Source organism: Delphinus delphis, chromosome 10 (assembly GCF_949987515.2).
Source record: "Delphinus delphis chromosome 10, mDelDel1.2, whole genome shotgun sequence".
NCBI lineage: Eukaryota > Metazoa > Chordata > Mammalia > Artiodactyla > Delphinidae > Delphinus > Delphinus delphis.
In genome coordinates, this window is record NC_082692.2 from 63,887,143 (window position 1) to 63,902,956 (window position 15,814).

The window sequence follows — 15,814 nt, forward strand, 5'->3', positions numbered from 1 at the left end:
TAGAGTAATGGAAATAAAGATAAAAGTAAACAAATGGGACCTAATGAAGCTTAAAAGCTTTTGCACAGCAAAGGAAACCACAAACCAGTTGAAAAGACAACATTGAGAATGGGAGAAAATATTGCAAACGAATCAATGGACAAAGGATTAATCTCCAAAATATATAAACAGCTTATGCAGCTCAATATTAAAAAAAAAAAATCCAATCCAAAAATGGGCAGAATACCTAAATAGACATTTCTCCAAAGAAGACATACAGGTGGCCAAGAAGCACATGGAAAGCTGCTCAACATCACTAATTATTAGAGAAATGCAAATAAAAACTATAATGAGGTATCACTTCACACCAGTTAGAATGGGCATCATCAGAAAATCTACAAACAACAAATGCTGGAGAGAGTATGGAGAAAAGGGAACCCTCTTGCACTGTTGGTGGAAATGTAAGTTGATATAGCCACTATGGAGAACAGTATGGAGGTTCCTTAAAAGACTAAAAATAGAATTACCATATGACCCAGCAATCCCACTACTGGGCATATACCCAGAGAATACCATAATTCAAAAAGACACATGTAGGGACTTCCCTGGTGGTGCAGTGGTTAAGAATCCACCTGCCAATGGAGGGGACATGGGTTCAAGCCCTGGTCCGAGAAGATCCCACATGCCGCGGAGCAACTAAGCCCGTGCGCCATAACTACTGAGCCTGCGCTCTAGAGCCCGAGAGCCACAACTACTGAGCCTGTGTGCCGCAACTACTGAAGCCCACGTGCCTAGAGACCATGCTCCGTAACAAAGAGAAGCCCACGTACCGCAGCGAAGAGTAGCCCCCGCTCGTCGCAACTAGGGAAAGCCTCCGTGCAGCAACGAAGACCGAACACAGCCAAAAAGTAATTAAAAAAAAAAGAAAAAAAATAAAATAAAACAGAATATTTCAAAGAATAAAAAATAAGGTTGACACCAGATTTTAACTGATAAATAATTAAGGGTGAGGAATGGACTGTATACATATGGGAAAACAGAGAAAATCATATCCTAGTCATTAACTCAATGTTGGTGGAAGAAACTTATAGAGCACTGATAACTGGCGCCATCATCCTGAAGAACAACTTGATGATATGGGAGGGTCAGTCCATGCTTTCATTCAGAAATTCCACTTCAGGGAGTAGGCTCTAAAAATGTTATCATTCCTCACCGTTGTAGGCCTCCTCCCTGCTTTATTTAGAGCACTTATCATGGTCTAACTCTATGTCTCTTAATTCTCAATTCTGTTGACTGTCTCTGTCTCCTCTACTAGAACATCAGCTCTTCAAGGGCAGGGACCTATTTTGTCACTGTCATACCCTCAGAAGGTGCTCAGTATTTGTTGAATGAATGAATGTTCTAAAGAAACAAATACTTACCCCCATCCCCAAACAGGTATAGATGTAAAATTCATAACAGCATAATTTATAATTATAAAAATCAGAACCCGACATGCCCAGAGAATACCTCAGCAAATTAGAATATAATGACACCAAAAAATGCCAAGTAGCCATTAAACATTAAAAATTTAATGAAAACATTTATAAATCAAGTGAAGAAATATAATAGCATATCATGCAAAAAATGTTTTGTGGTGCCTTACCCATTCAGAACTGCAGCTCATGGGAAGCTGTATAAATACCAACGTATTAATAAAAGAATCACTGGATTCTTTCATGACTACTTTCTTTTAAGTTACACTCAATTTTAAAATATTCTATCAAGTCTGCAGTATTTTGAGAAGAAAAGCAGCTACTGTTTCAATGGGAAAACTAACACAATAGTTAGTATGACTTGAGGAGCGGGGTGATAAATTGTTCCCTTTTGCAAAGACTAAAAAATGTTTAAAAAAAGTTAAAATTCAACAATGGATATGAAACTTCCTTAGTCCCTGCAAAGCAGTGTTATTTTCCCATTTTATTTATTTTTAAAATCAGATTCTTTGTGGTATAATGTACATACAATAAAATGTACCCATTCTAAGAGAATACTCAGAGGTGACCTTGACTGAAGGGCTGAGTGTGGCAAGTGGCATCTACAGGATGCTGGGGAAGAGCTCACCGCCTTCAGTCTTCACAGGTGAGGGAGGCACTGGCTCTTCCCCAAGGTCCTAGCCTACCTGGCAGCAAGAACATTCCTTCCCCCCCTCACCAAGGCCATGCACACCTGTGCCCTACATGGGGCCTTGTGTGGCCAAGGCCAGGGTGCCGGGCCCGCGATGGCTTGGTCTCCTTAGCATATGGGCCAGGTGCTCAGCTACAACAGAAACAAGGAGAGCCAACTTGTGAGCTGGGCAGGAGCCTGCCTCTGGTTTCCATGAGGGTCAGTCAGCAAGCGTGGACTTCAGTCAGGCCTCCGTTACTAGCGGCAGGCTCTACAGCTTTGAGCATGCTTCCAAACCTCTCGAAGCCTATTTCCTGACTGGACTGAAGAAGAAAATACTTTTTCAGGATGAAGGTGAAAATTAAATGAGACAATCCACAGGAAGCCATGAGGTGGGAACTCACTTTGTGCCGGCCACGAATATCCTGGTTGTCACTTTGGACACCTGCCATCCAGGACTGCCTCCACACCCATCCTGGCTCTGAAAGGCACCACAACCAAAAATGGGCAGTAGGGGCTAAAGCGTGTTTACGAGGAAGGCTCCAGAGGACCCATTTCACCCAGTTCAACATGCAGCATCTCAGCTGAGGCAGGGCTGCAGCTTCTTCATGTGTTTTCTAAACAGGGCCCAGGGGAACAAAGGCAAACCATCACAGCACCATTCCACCATCCCTGGGTCACAGTGGAACTGCCAGTCCACAACAAAGGTGTAAAGATCCATTTCTGCTCAGTTGCTTTATCTTTCACAACTAAAAATAGTCCAAGGTAGCTTCAGCTGCCCCTAAATCAGGTCACAGAACAGCAGGAGACATTCCTTTGGCAAAAAAGGACACATTCTTGTCCTGTATCTTGTACTGGTAAGTGAGGCTCCGATCTCGCTGGGCTGTGGGCTCTGATGGTCTCCTCCACAGGATCCTCAGCTAAGTGACAAAGAGAAGAGTGAAAGAGGAAAGGCATCCCCAAATACCTGCTCCATTGTGAACCCTTCCTGCCTCATCGGTGACCTTCAATTGAGGTCATGCACCATGCAGTAATAGGACCGACTTCCAAAACAAAGCTTATTACCAGACACCTAAAAATAAATGTTTCCCCTCCATTACAATAGTAATATTTGCTCATTACAGAAAACATGAGAGACAAAGAAAAGTAAAAGGTAGGAAAAAAACCATCCAGAGAGGAACCATTAAAATATTTTTGTGCATTTCCCTTTAGTCTTTTCTGTGTGCACGGTTTTGTACTTTTTGGCTAGATGAATTTTGAAAATCAACACAACAGAATGTGTACACTCAATTCCGAGGCTCAGGAAGACTGGACATTTGTCTCTAGTGACTAGAAAGCTCTGGGGGACTGACTGGCTTCAGAGTCATAAGCTGCCGGCAGAAGCTTCTCCTCAGGCTATGCCTGGGGCGCGCCACCAGCACAGCATCTCTGGGCCTGTGCTTTGTTTTCGACACCGACTCTGAACGACTCTGGGCCAAAATGCCCACCCACCCTTAAAGGGTCAAAAGTGGTCAACATGAAGTTAACCTGGACGAGGTGGTAAAGGCTTTGGGGTGATCCCAAAAGAGAAGTTTCAGAAGGCAGAGAACCACGGCAGCCCCTGGGCATGGGGAGAACCTGACCTCCCTCCCAGGGCAGGACTCAGCTTCTACCTAAGTACTCCAAACATGCCAGGCAGAGGCAGCAGTGGGGGCGGCAACGCCAGCCAGGGGAATGGCCTCCCCAAGTCTCTATTTTATTATATTTTTATTAAAAAAATTTTTTTTTGGCTGCATTGGGTCTTCATTGTTGCAAGCAGGCTTTCTCTAGTTGCAGCGAGCAGGGCTACTCTAGTTGCGGTGCGCGGGCTTCTCATTGCGGTGGCTTCTCTTATTGCGGAGCACGGGCTCTAGGTGCGCAGGCTTCAGTAGTTCTGGCACATGGGCTCAGTAGTTGTGGCTCGCGGGCTCTATAGAGCGCAGGCTCAGTAGTTGTGGCACACGGGCTTAGTTGCTCCGCGGCCTGTGGGATCTTCCCGGACCAGGGCTCAAACCCATGTCCCCTGCATTGGCAGGCAGATTCTTAACCACTGCGCCACCAGGGAAGTCCCAAGTCTCTATTTTAAAAGGAACGGTGTTGGCCTGAATATACAAAGCCTGCTGTGGTCCTGCAGAGGAATTCCGCTGTTTACGGCCTTCCCCTGTAGACAGCCATCTTCTCTTCAGGAGCTCCCCTTTGGCTGCAAATGGACTACCATGGAAAACCTGCCTTGGTGCATGGAGCCAAACTGGGGCGGACTCTGACCTGCATTCACAAACTTCTGAGGCTTCCCTTCCACCTGAGGGCAAGACCCAACCAGACCACCCCACAGCCGGACACTATCCCACGGGCAGCCTAGACTCGGGAAGCGAGCAGCTCCCAGTGAGCCCCAGTCCCTGCGCACCTGCCCATGCACGTCCTTGCAGAAGCCGGTGGCCAGGCCTTCAGCCCGCAGTATCAGGTGGCTCTGGTGACCGAGGCCATTCAGCAGGATGTCATTCTCCTCGTCCTCGGCATCTCCACTGTCGTGCACAAGGGCCACTACATTTCCCTGCAACAGAGACCATGATGGAGACCGATGGGAAGGGACGCCAGGACCAGGGTGTGCTGGGCTCTCAGAGCCTCCACTGCCCTGCATCCCTCTCACAGATCAGCCTCCCAGCTGTAGCATCCGCTTTGTGGGAAGCACCCGTGCCTGGACTCCAGGACCATAACTGCAATCATCTGCTGGATAGTCTCACCAGCACATCCAACCTGTACTTCCAGCTCAATTCATCCACAAGCGAGGAATAGTGTCCAATTGTTAAAAAGAATAAAGCAGATCTGTGTGTTCTGTTTTGGGGCAATGGAGAGCAAAACGTACTGTGTGTTAGTAAAGGAAAAGAAGTACCAAACCGTGTGAATGGTAGGTTACCAATAATGTGAAGAAAAATGCAGGGAAACAAGTGTACATACAAACGTGTTCGTGACTGCATAGACTCTCTGGAAGGATATACAACGGAGGAAAAGAGACAGTTACTTTTGGCTAAAATAGCCTTTATACTGTTTATATCTTCCTTTTTTCTTTACTGAACTATTCCCAAGTTTTACTTTTTCAACTAAAAGAAGTATTTTTACAAAAAGAGGTTGGTAGTGGGCCACAGAGCAGGCTGAGCTGCAGCAGCTGACTCTGACTGCTTCACTCTCTCCACAAGCCCCAATGAACTGTGTCCTCCAAGCCCCATACATTTCCTCCTCCTTCCCTTCTCTCCCCATCACCCTGGCACCTGGCCCTGTGACTGTAGCCAGGACGGCCTCAGAAGGTCCCCTGACCCCAGCTTCCAGGCAGAACCTTACAGGCAGGAGGTGAGCAACATGCACTGCTGGATCCACACACCCCTGGCCAACCCATTTACCCCCTCCCCACTGCTCTGCACCCAGCCTGGCCCTGTGGGCCACACGCTGAGCTGCCGTGCTACAAGCTTCCCCTCACTTAACTCCTGAAGTCTGGTTCCTGGGAGATGGGCACCACAGCTGTTCCTATTTTGTTAAAATCTCTAGTATGGCAGAATTTCTATTTTTGCCTCACCACTTGACAGTGAAGGTTACACCCTATCCCTGTATTGCACCTCACAATTTTCATATTGGTTTTTTGGGGTTTTTTTTGGCTGCACCTTGCAGCATGCAGGATCTTAGTTCCCCGACCAGGGATCGAACCCGTGCCCCTGCAGTGGAAGCACAGAGTTTTAACCACTGGACCGCCAGGGAGGTCCCTTCACCTCACAATTTTTTTTTTTCACCTCACAATTTTTAAAGCAGTTTTACACCCATTATCTCAGCCAACCTTCAAAACACACTCAGAGCGATATGACAGCGCGTGGCAGAGCGGGGACAGCCTCAGTACCGCAAATGACCAGCCCCGTTAAAGACAGTGCCGGGCACCCTTTTAGTTTTCAGGGCCTTATTTTTCATCAGTGGCAGGTAGTGGAGAGCAAGGTGCGTTGACTGAAAGGTTCCTGGGCCTGCCAGGGTAAAGCCAAAGCCCCAAGGAATTAAACAGAAAAGATCACTGCATGCAAGTGAGGCCTGGGCCTGTCGGCCCGTACGGGTCACAGGCAGGAGCGCAGGGAGCAGGCCCGTGATTACCTTCCATTCCCGACACACGGTGGCCCTGCAGTAGTGGATGAAGTCCAGCACCGCCACTGCCCCCACGCCCAGGCTTAGCAGCACACTGAGGTCGTCCACCAGCAGCACCGGGCACCTCCAGGCAGCCTCCCCACTGTCCACGGGCTTCAGGGCCTCCTGTACAAACTCATACAGTGGCTGCAGATTCCCAGAGTTGGCCTCCCTGGGACACAGGGCAAAAGTTACCAGAGAGCTCACGTGCTCTACAAGTGTTTATGAGACTGCGCAGCACCGCAGGAAAGGGTTAGGGGGAGGGAAGGAACTGGATGCCAGTCCTTGGCACCAAGGGGCTCACGATCTGGCTGGAAAGAAAAGGCACGCATGCACACGTGAGTACATTTACTTCAGTTCAAATATTCCCTGAGGCCTACTAGGTACAAAGCACTGTGCTAAAAACTGGCGGACACAGAAATAAACAGCCCCCGAGGCTCATACAGCCTCTCAATCCAAGAGCATAAGGCATCTGAAAGACTCATTGAGACTGGGCAGGAGAGGCCTTCCCGGGAGGTCACAATTGGCTATGAAAGTTAAGCAACGGTTCAGGTGTCCTGGGGGTTAGGGCAGCAGTCTAAGGGCTACCGGTGTGCTCGTGTGCGTACCAGGTCCAACCTGTTTCTCACACACATGGCCCTGCTACCTCCATCTCCCCAGTGACTACAGCAGTTGTCTCCCAGCAATAGCTCGGGGCCCGGGGCCCAGGCACTAGCCCTACTGCCCCACACTCCAGGGCTGAGCCCCACTGACAGCAGGGACAACAGTGCCCTACAACCTGGGCTCAGGTGTAAACCAGGCCCACGCATTCAGACAAAGACACCCGGGTTCAGAGATGCGAAGGGCTGTGCCCCAGGCCACACACACAGAGTCAGGACACGTGGCCTTCTGACTCCACACTGAGCCCGGCCACTATGGAAGGCTGAGTCTGAGGGAGGCCATAGCGGGGAGAGGTCCCGTACAGACTCCCTGGGGTGCAGGAAGCGCAGCAGCCAGGTGAGGCATCTGCTACATCTGGGACTGATGCTCATGAAAGACAAGAAGCAGGAACACCAACCTGCAGGCAACAAACTTTTTCTTAAAGGGCCAACAGTAAATATTTTAGGCTTGTGGGTCATACGGTCCCTGTCTCAACTCTCACCTCTGATGCTGTAGTGCCAGACAGCCAGGGACAATACGCGAACAAACAAGTGTGGCTATTCCAACAAAACTTTATTTACCAAACCAGGTAGCTGGCCCATGGCCCGTAGTTTGCTGACCCCGTATCAAGCCAAGAACAGAACAGAGGTGTGTGCTAGGGCTCTGAGCCAGGGTTGGAAAAACCAGCAAAGCACACTGTTCTGCCACATGTCCAGCAAATAAGGCTTTCTATCGCTTCAGGGACAGCCACACACCCTCTGGCCCACGGTCAGAGCCAAGGACCTTCCGATAATGCTGTGACACCAGGGAGGTATCTGACTCCTGAAGCCAGCTCTGCCCTCCCATACACTGAGGAGAAGGAATCACACAGCAACCCTGGGCTGGGCCTACCTGCCAGGTGTGCTCTGGGCTGGGTCGTGGGCTGACTGACCTGAGGAACTGCAGGGGGTGTGGCTCCTCCTGAGGCCGAAAGAAGACGTCCACGGCAGACTTGAGACCCTCGAGGAACACGAGCTGCCCGCATTCCCGCGCTGTGGTCAGGCTGACACCCTACACCCGACGGAGAGGCGAGTGAGTTCCTGCACCTTGCGCGGGACCCATCAGAGAGGCTAGACTCCAGCTCACGAGAGGGCTCCAGACACGTTCTGAACCCTGCAGACGTGTGCCTGTCCACCCTCCGGAGGAGCCCATGTCTTGCACCCCTGGGTGTTCCCAACACACGATCCCTGTTCTGCTTTCAGATGTGCATTTACATTTACCTGTCACATTTTTTTTTTAATTTACTTTCTTTTGCTTATATATTTATTTTTATGATTACCCAGTACTGGTTTTTAATTTATAATAGTAATATAAAGTTTCTTTTTTAAAGGCATGTAGTTACAAAATTTTAAAAACAGTAAGTGGGGGGGTGGTGGTGGGATGAATTGGAAGATTGGGATTGACATGTATACACTAATATGTATAAAATAGATAACTTGGGCTTCCCTGGTGGCGCACTGGTTGGGAGTCCGCCTGCCGATGCAGGGGACATGGGTTCGTGCCCCGGTCTGGGAAGATCCCACATGCCGCGGAGCAGCTGGGCCCGTGAGCCATGGCCGCTGAGCCTGCGCGTCCAGAGCCTGTGCTCCGCAATGGGAGAGGCCACAACAGCGAGAGGCCCGTGTACCGCTTAAAAAAAAAAAAAAAAAAGATAACTAATAAGAACCTGCTGTATAAAAAAAATAATAAAATTCAAATATTAAAAAAAAAATACAGTAAGTAAATAATAACAGTAAAGACGGTGGCAGGATGACATTCTCTGCCGCAACTACTCAACTCTGCTACCGTAGAGCAAGAGCAGCCATAGACCATTTACGAACAAATGGGGCTGGCTGTGTTCTAATAAAACTTTATCTACAAAAAACAGGGGGGCTTCCCTGGTGGCGCAGTGGTTGAGAGTCCGCCTGCCGATGCAGGGGACACGGGTTCGTGCCCCGGTCTGGGAGGATCCCACATGCCGCGGAGCGGCTGGGCCTGTGAGCCATGGCCGCTGAGCCTGCGTGTCCGGGGCCTGTGCTCCGCAGTGTGAGAGGCCAAAACAGTGAGAGGCCCACGTACCACAAAAACAAACAAACAAACAAACAAAAAAAAACAGGGGGTGCAGGCTGTGGTTGGTCAACCCCTGCTCTAGACCAGCACTTCTTAAATATAGGTCTTCATGAAACATGCAATTAAGAATCTCTTGAGATACCTGATTAAAATGCAGACCCCTGAGCCCCACTCCAGATCTCCAGAACCAGAAGCCTTGGGGGCAGGGCCCAAGAATGTGCATTTCAACAAACACCCAGACATGGTGACACCATCTAAATGTGCAACCCACCGTTCTGTCTGTGCAGAAACAGGTAACATGGAACTCCTCAGACTCCTCATGCCCCTAGACCAGGCCTCAATCACTCATTCATACACCAGAGTTCACTATATGTAACACCATTAGCAACAGTAGCCACCCTGGCAGAGAGAAGGATTCCTGATCATCACCTTTGCTCTCACTCATTACCATTCGCCTGATGTAAGAACAATAATACACCAAGAGCATTGAAGCTCACGCTCTAGTACTTTGCACACCCAGTGCTGTGCATGTCATTCCTGCCGTGTTGATGATTCCAAGGTAACAGAAAAAGCAGCCAAAGTGGATATGAGAATACACAACTTTCTCATCTATAAAAACTGATGTTAGGGCCACAGACATGCCTCACAGACCTGGAATGCAATACATGTTCGTGACATGACAGTGCTCCCTGAGCTCATGATCTGACCTCTGACACAGGAACTTCTCCCTTCCCTGCAAAGGATGAGAAAGAGCTTACCCTTCTCTCACTCTCTCATTGTTTTCTCCCCATCAGAGAAGAGGCAGTGATGTGGCCCAATAGTATGATGGGCACTTCAAAGATCACTGCTGATGGGTGGCCTGGTTCTCTCCCTCTCTGAGGCTGACCTAATCAAAACAAACAGCAAAAACACACTACAAGGGACTTCCCTGGTGGTGCGGTGGTTAAGAATCTGCCTGCCAATGCAGGGGACACAGGTTCGAGCCCTGGTCCGGGAAGATCCCACGTGCCGCAGAGCAACTAAGCCCGTGCACCACAACTACTGAGCCTGCGTGCCACAACTACTGAAACCCGCGCACCTAGAGCCCATGCTCTGCAACAAAAAGAAGCCACCGCAATGAGAAGCCCGCGCACTGCAACGAAGAGTAACACTTGCTCGCCGCAACTAGAGAAAGCCCGCGCACAGCAACAAAAACCCAACGCAGCCAAAAAATAAATTAAATTAAAAAAAAATCCTAGCAGGACTTTAAAAAAACAAACAAACAAAATAACACACTACAATAACAACCCAGTAAATTCACCAGGTCACAGGTCACAAGTAATGGGCCAAGCCAGGCCAGGAGGTTCATCAGCCTCTGGGCCATCTTATTCTTGCTTGGCTGCATCTAATGAGATGAGGGGCAAACCAAGATGAGGTAAGGGGCACATGATAAAAGCGCCTGCCTCTCCCCACATTTGGGTCCTAAGCCCTAGACTTAGGGAGACACAGTGGGAGGCACTCACCTTGGCAGCAGACCAAGCTGTGATCTCTCTCACTCACTAGGAACAAGATTAAAGCTCACACCGAGAAGGAGAAAACCTTAACTGGTCCAGACTCAACAAAGAAGGGTTTGATTAATTAACAACAGATCTGGGACTTGCCTCGTGGGGCAGTGGATAAAACTCCGTGCTCCCAATGCAGGGGGCCCGGGTTCGATCCCTGGTCAGGGAACTAGATCCCACATGCTTGCCGCAACTGAGAGTTCACATGCCGCAACTAAGGAGCCCGCCTGCCGAAACTAAGACCCAGTGCAACCAAATAAATAAATAAATATTTAAAAAAAACACACACCAGATCTGGTTCTACAAACTTTATAAATTAACAAAACACGTAGAGATGCTGCCTTAGCCCTTCAGAGAAGGGGTTCAGGATTCCATGATTTCCTTATTCCCTCCCTTGCTAAATTCTCCACAACCCAAACAGGGAAGCCCAGCCTCCACAACCCAAACAGGGAAGCCCAGCACACTCACACATGCCTGGCACACACACTCACTCAGGGATCCCATCATGGAGTTCTAAAATATTTACCAGCTTCTGTCCCACGATATTGTAGTGACTGAAGGACTGGATGAGTGCCACAAAGCAGACTTTACAATTAGCTGGAAAATAAAATAAAATAAACTGATTTTTAATAAAGTCTCTACTTACAATCAGTCTCGTATACGTCATACCTCTGGAAACAAAAGCAATGAGGCAGATCTAGAGAACCGAGGCCTTGCAACCTGACATACCCAATTTGATTCTAAGATGTACTTTTTTTCGTATTTAATAATTATACCTTATTTCATTGATTCTGAGATGTACTTCCTCTGTGAGAGGTATTACTAGGAATCTTAATTTGTTCCACTGAAAATAAATAGTGGTTTTTAAAAAATTATATTTTTCTAATTGCTTGTTGGTGTACAGAAATACAATGGATTTTTTAAACTAGTCTTATACCTAAGAGGAGACAAGGGGAGCACAAAGAAGCTCTAGCTACCTTATGAACATAATTAATTCTAATAATTTATCTGTAGATTCTCTTGGTCTTTATAAGCTGACAATAACATCATCTGGAAAGGAAGATAACTTTCAAAGCTGTAAATTATTACAATTAAGAATGCCAAAGGTCTACCGTGTTTCCTGGCCTGGCTCAGCGGGGACTCAAGGAGAATCAATAAGTCTTTTTTTCATTTGGCTGTTTTCTTCTTCTAATCAATTTCTGTGTGTGAATTGCAGTGGCCATGCTGTTTTCTTCCCTGTGTTCTTTAGGAAGCATCTACTGCCAGGGCAAAGTGTTAATGGGTCAAGTGCCTAGAGACTTCAAAATAGACAAGGACCAAGGAGCAACTAAATGAGAAGACCACACAAGGACCTCAGGGAGGCAGTGCCTATGCAGGACGTGGAGAAGTGGAAGGCGGGACTGGATACAGGGAGCACATGCCACTCTCTGGCAGAGTAGGAGATGGAACCAGATGGTCCAGTAATCAGTTACCTGATAAACAGACATCTGGCTGCCTGAACACCAAAGCCCTGGCTAGTTAATACGATTCCTATTGCTTCCTGAATCAGCCTTTTTTTTTTTTTTTTGCCTTGGGTTTTCTTTTTCTACAGTCCATACCTTTGAGATAGAAGGAGAGAAAGTGGTGCACAAGGAAACTGCCATCTGTCTTGGCATCACAGAGTAGAGTCAGTTTCCCCTAAAAGTTAAGAAGAACACAAAAAGATGAATTAGACTCCCAGGAAAGAGGTCAGCTGAGTGTCAAAATCTAGTCGGTTGTATCCACCCCTAAATTTCTACACCTGGAGACTCTGCGTGTGTGTGTGTGTGTGTGTGTGTGTGTGTGTGTGTGTATTTAACCACAAAAAGAAGAAAATAAGTCAAAATTATGGAAAAACCAATAATTAAAATGATTGGTATTAAGTCACTCATTATGGGCAAGCATATCTCAACCTCATAATTCCCAAGGCAATAAAGAACAGAATCCCTTCTCTTCCTCAACAGTCTTGGAGAGAATTAAATCCTGAACAAAGGAAGCTTTTATCATGGAATCCAACAAAAATCACTGACTGCCAAGATTTTAAGGGGTCTTCTAAATAGTCATCTGATCCAGCTTCCTCCCTATTTCTAATCCAGCTTCCTCCCTATTTCTAATCCAGCTTCCAATTCTGTCCCCTAAGTAGGGGAGAGTGAAGAAGTAGTTGTTGACAGAGGCTTCCAGTATCAAAGTCCTCCTCCCAAAGGCCCTGGAAAGTGCTTCAGGCAGAGCTTTGATCATGGAAAGCCCTGGAAAGACCTCTAACAATGGTCTCTGCAGGGCCTGGCTGCCCTGCTCCAGCCACCCCTAGTTCCTTCTCAGTGACAGGGAAGGTCGTCTCTGTGCTGTTGTGATTTTTTTCACTTATAAACTATGAAAGATCACACTAGCAGAACTTGAGGGTTAACCCTAGCGCCATCTGTCATTTCCTGGTGCCCACTTCTATCCTCCATTCCCTGCGGCCCTGGGCTTGGACTTTGGAGGTGCTAGTAGTAACTGGCAAGGTAACCAGCGCCATCTGGAGGCTTGGGCAGAGAAGAACTGCTGGGCAATTAAGATGCACAAGTATCCATTGAATACTATTTGCCAGGCATTAGGGAGTCATAAAAAGGCTTTCACACTTGGTCCCTTGTCTTTCTGGAAGAGCTTACCATTTCATCAGAAAGACAACAGCTATGAAATAAGTCAGGTATACTCCTAGGGGAGGTAACCCTTGGGCGAAAGCGTGGAAATTTTCGAAATGCCCTAGAGTGTGAGAAGGAGGGAGAAGAAAACAAGAGTAGCGAGCCTGTGGTGCCAAAGGTGGACTCCTACAATCCAACGTTGGCTGAGGGCAGCTTCAAAAAGCACTATTCGAGAACACGAGGAGGAAGAGGAGCAGCAGCATTCACTGCGATCTGCCGAGCGCTCCCGAGCCAGAGGGAGGCTCAGGGTGGTTAAGAAGCTGGTCCCACGTGATGGGTGGAGAGTCGAACTCTCCTCTCCTCTCCTCTCCTCTCAGGCAGCCTCTTTTGGGGCGCCGGAACTCCCACCACACTGAACACTCAAAGGGCTCGCCCAGTACACGTCTGTGAACTTAAGCCAATCCAAACGTTGGACATGCTTCCTATGGACTTTCAAGGGCACGCACGACCTTTGAGAAGGCGCCAGATGCCCACCTCCCACAAGCCCAAATGTCCAGGCCAGCCCCGGGCGGGCCCTCTTTGGACTACAACTCCCAGGCGCCCCGGGGTCCCCGGACGTCGCGTTATTTCTCACGGGTCCGCGTGCGCTTCCCGTACGGCCTTCCGCCACGCTCGCAGGACGCGCCCCCTTCCCGACCGTGCAATGTCTTACCTGCTCCGCCTGGTCAGGGGTGGTGTTGAGAAGGTTATTGAGTTCCGGGAACATTCCGAGCAACGGGAACGAGCACCCTAAACGAGAAATGGGGCTGCCGCGGAGACAGCGGAAGCTGAAGAGCAAAACCCATGCCACAAAACCGCGCGGAAGGAGCGCACATGCGCAACGCCGCTTCTAGGCGCCGGCCGCAGCCAATCGGGCGGGCGCCTTGACCCAGGCCGCATCCGGCGCACGCGCGGGGATGCGCATCCGGTCGGGGGACCGGGGCGCTGGGAGGTGCGGCTCCTTACCTGCGGGTCCCCAGCAGGGGCTTCCCCCCACCGAAGCCCCAGGAGACCGGTTTCTTCCTCCTTACCTTGACCGCTCTCTCTCCCCGGCCTGGGGCCTCCGGACAGTACGGCCTGTCGAGCTCCTGCGGCGTGCCCAACACTGCTAGAAGCTCGAGCTGCATCGGCGACCCAGACTGGCGAAGATGCCCTCCCTCGCGCAGAGCAGAAAACAAACATAATGAACACGGAATGATATATTGAAACGTTCTGTGGAAAAATGAAAAAGCAGGATAAGGGAGTAACGATGGAGTGGGGTTAAGTTTCGGAATTAAAGAGGTTGTCAACGTAGGGTCACTGACTAAGTGTGGTTGAAACACGCTGTGCAAGCTCCTCCTCGGGGCTTTTGCACTGTTTCCCCTTCCTCTACAGCTCTTTTCCTAGATACTCAGCCGTTCAAAAAATCCCCCACTTCTTTCAGATCTTTGCTCAGATGTCACTTTATCACCGAGGAGTTTCGTAAGCATCCTATTTAAATCGCAACAGCCCCTTCCCCAGCACCTCTTATCCTTTCCTTTTTTTTTTTCCATACCATTTATATCTAGTACACCATGTAGTTTTCTTCTAGCCCAATCAACCTCACATCCCCAGGGATAAACGTGTAATTCGAAGAAGTCAAGTTTATTTGATCATTACAGTGAGGGAGATAGCAAACAAGTGGAGCCCACGGCCTACCAACAAGCACAGGAGAAAGTTGTGTGAGGACCTGGGTTCAGGGGAAATTTAAATGAAGCAGTGTTTTGATGGGTTCGCATCAGAGCACAGCTGTCTAAAGAAAAAGTCAAAATGTGGCCTGTACTGCAAAGTAGCCCAGGGTTTCCATGGAAATGAGAAGATTAAGATAGATGTGGGGCTTCCCTGGTGGCGCAGTGGTTGAGAATCCGCCTTCCAATGTAGGGGACACGGGTTCGAGCCCTGGTCCAGGAAGGTCCCACATGCCTCGGAGCAACTAAGCCCGTGCACCACAACTACTGAGCCTGCGCTTTAGGGCCTGCGAGCCACAACTACTGAAGCCCGTGCGCCTAGAGCTCGTGCTCCGCAACAAGAGAAACCACTGCAATGAGAAGCCCGTGCATGGCAACGAAGACCCAACGCAGCCAAAAATAAAATATAAATAAATAAATTTATTTTTTAGAAAAAGATGTGGAATGTAGTCACTTATCTGAAGCTCTGCATCTAGGTTGGAAATGGAGGCCCCTGTCTCTATGTGTCAAAATCACTTAGATCCTCCAGCCAAGAGTGGATGTTTCATGATTACTGCTATGTGAGAAAGAGGAAAGCAGGCAGGGGCATCCAGGGGCTGCCCTGACACTCAAAGCTAGGTCTCCATGTTTTCCTGTCGAGTGTGAACAGTTTCACAAAACAACATCAGCTTCATTGTGATGAATAAAGACAAAACTACACAACTCCATCATAATGTTGACCACAGAACATGAACATTGTCTAAGACAAAACCGAAATATCCCCTTTCCCAGAAAATGAGTGCCGCTTCATACCAATAATACAGCCACACGTGAGTTAGACCACCCTATATATACTAAGACATATTAACATGGTGAACCATAGAAT

The 15,814-nt window shown here is 48.5% G+C and overlaps 1 protein-coding gene across 1 annotated transcript; it reads right to left on the reverse strand.

Moving 5' to 3' along the window:
- Window positions 1-1,925: 1,925 nt before the first annotated feature.
- Window positions 1,926-14,425, reverse strand: ELP6 (elongator acetyltransferase complex subunit 6). The gene is given in 8 exon segments (XM_060022371.1): window positions 1,926-3,044; window positions 4,547-4,693; window positions 6,268-6,469; window positions 7,868-7,986; window positions 11,092-11,162; window positions 12,164-12,242; window positions 13,917-14,005; window positions 14,008-14,425. Coding segments are annotated over 8 exon segments (1,254 nt in total). The 3' UTR covers window positions 1,926-2,915.
- Window positions 14,426-15,814: the final 1,389 nt, after the last annotated feature.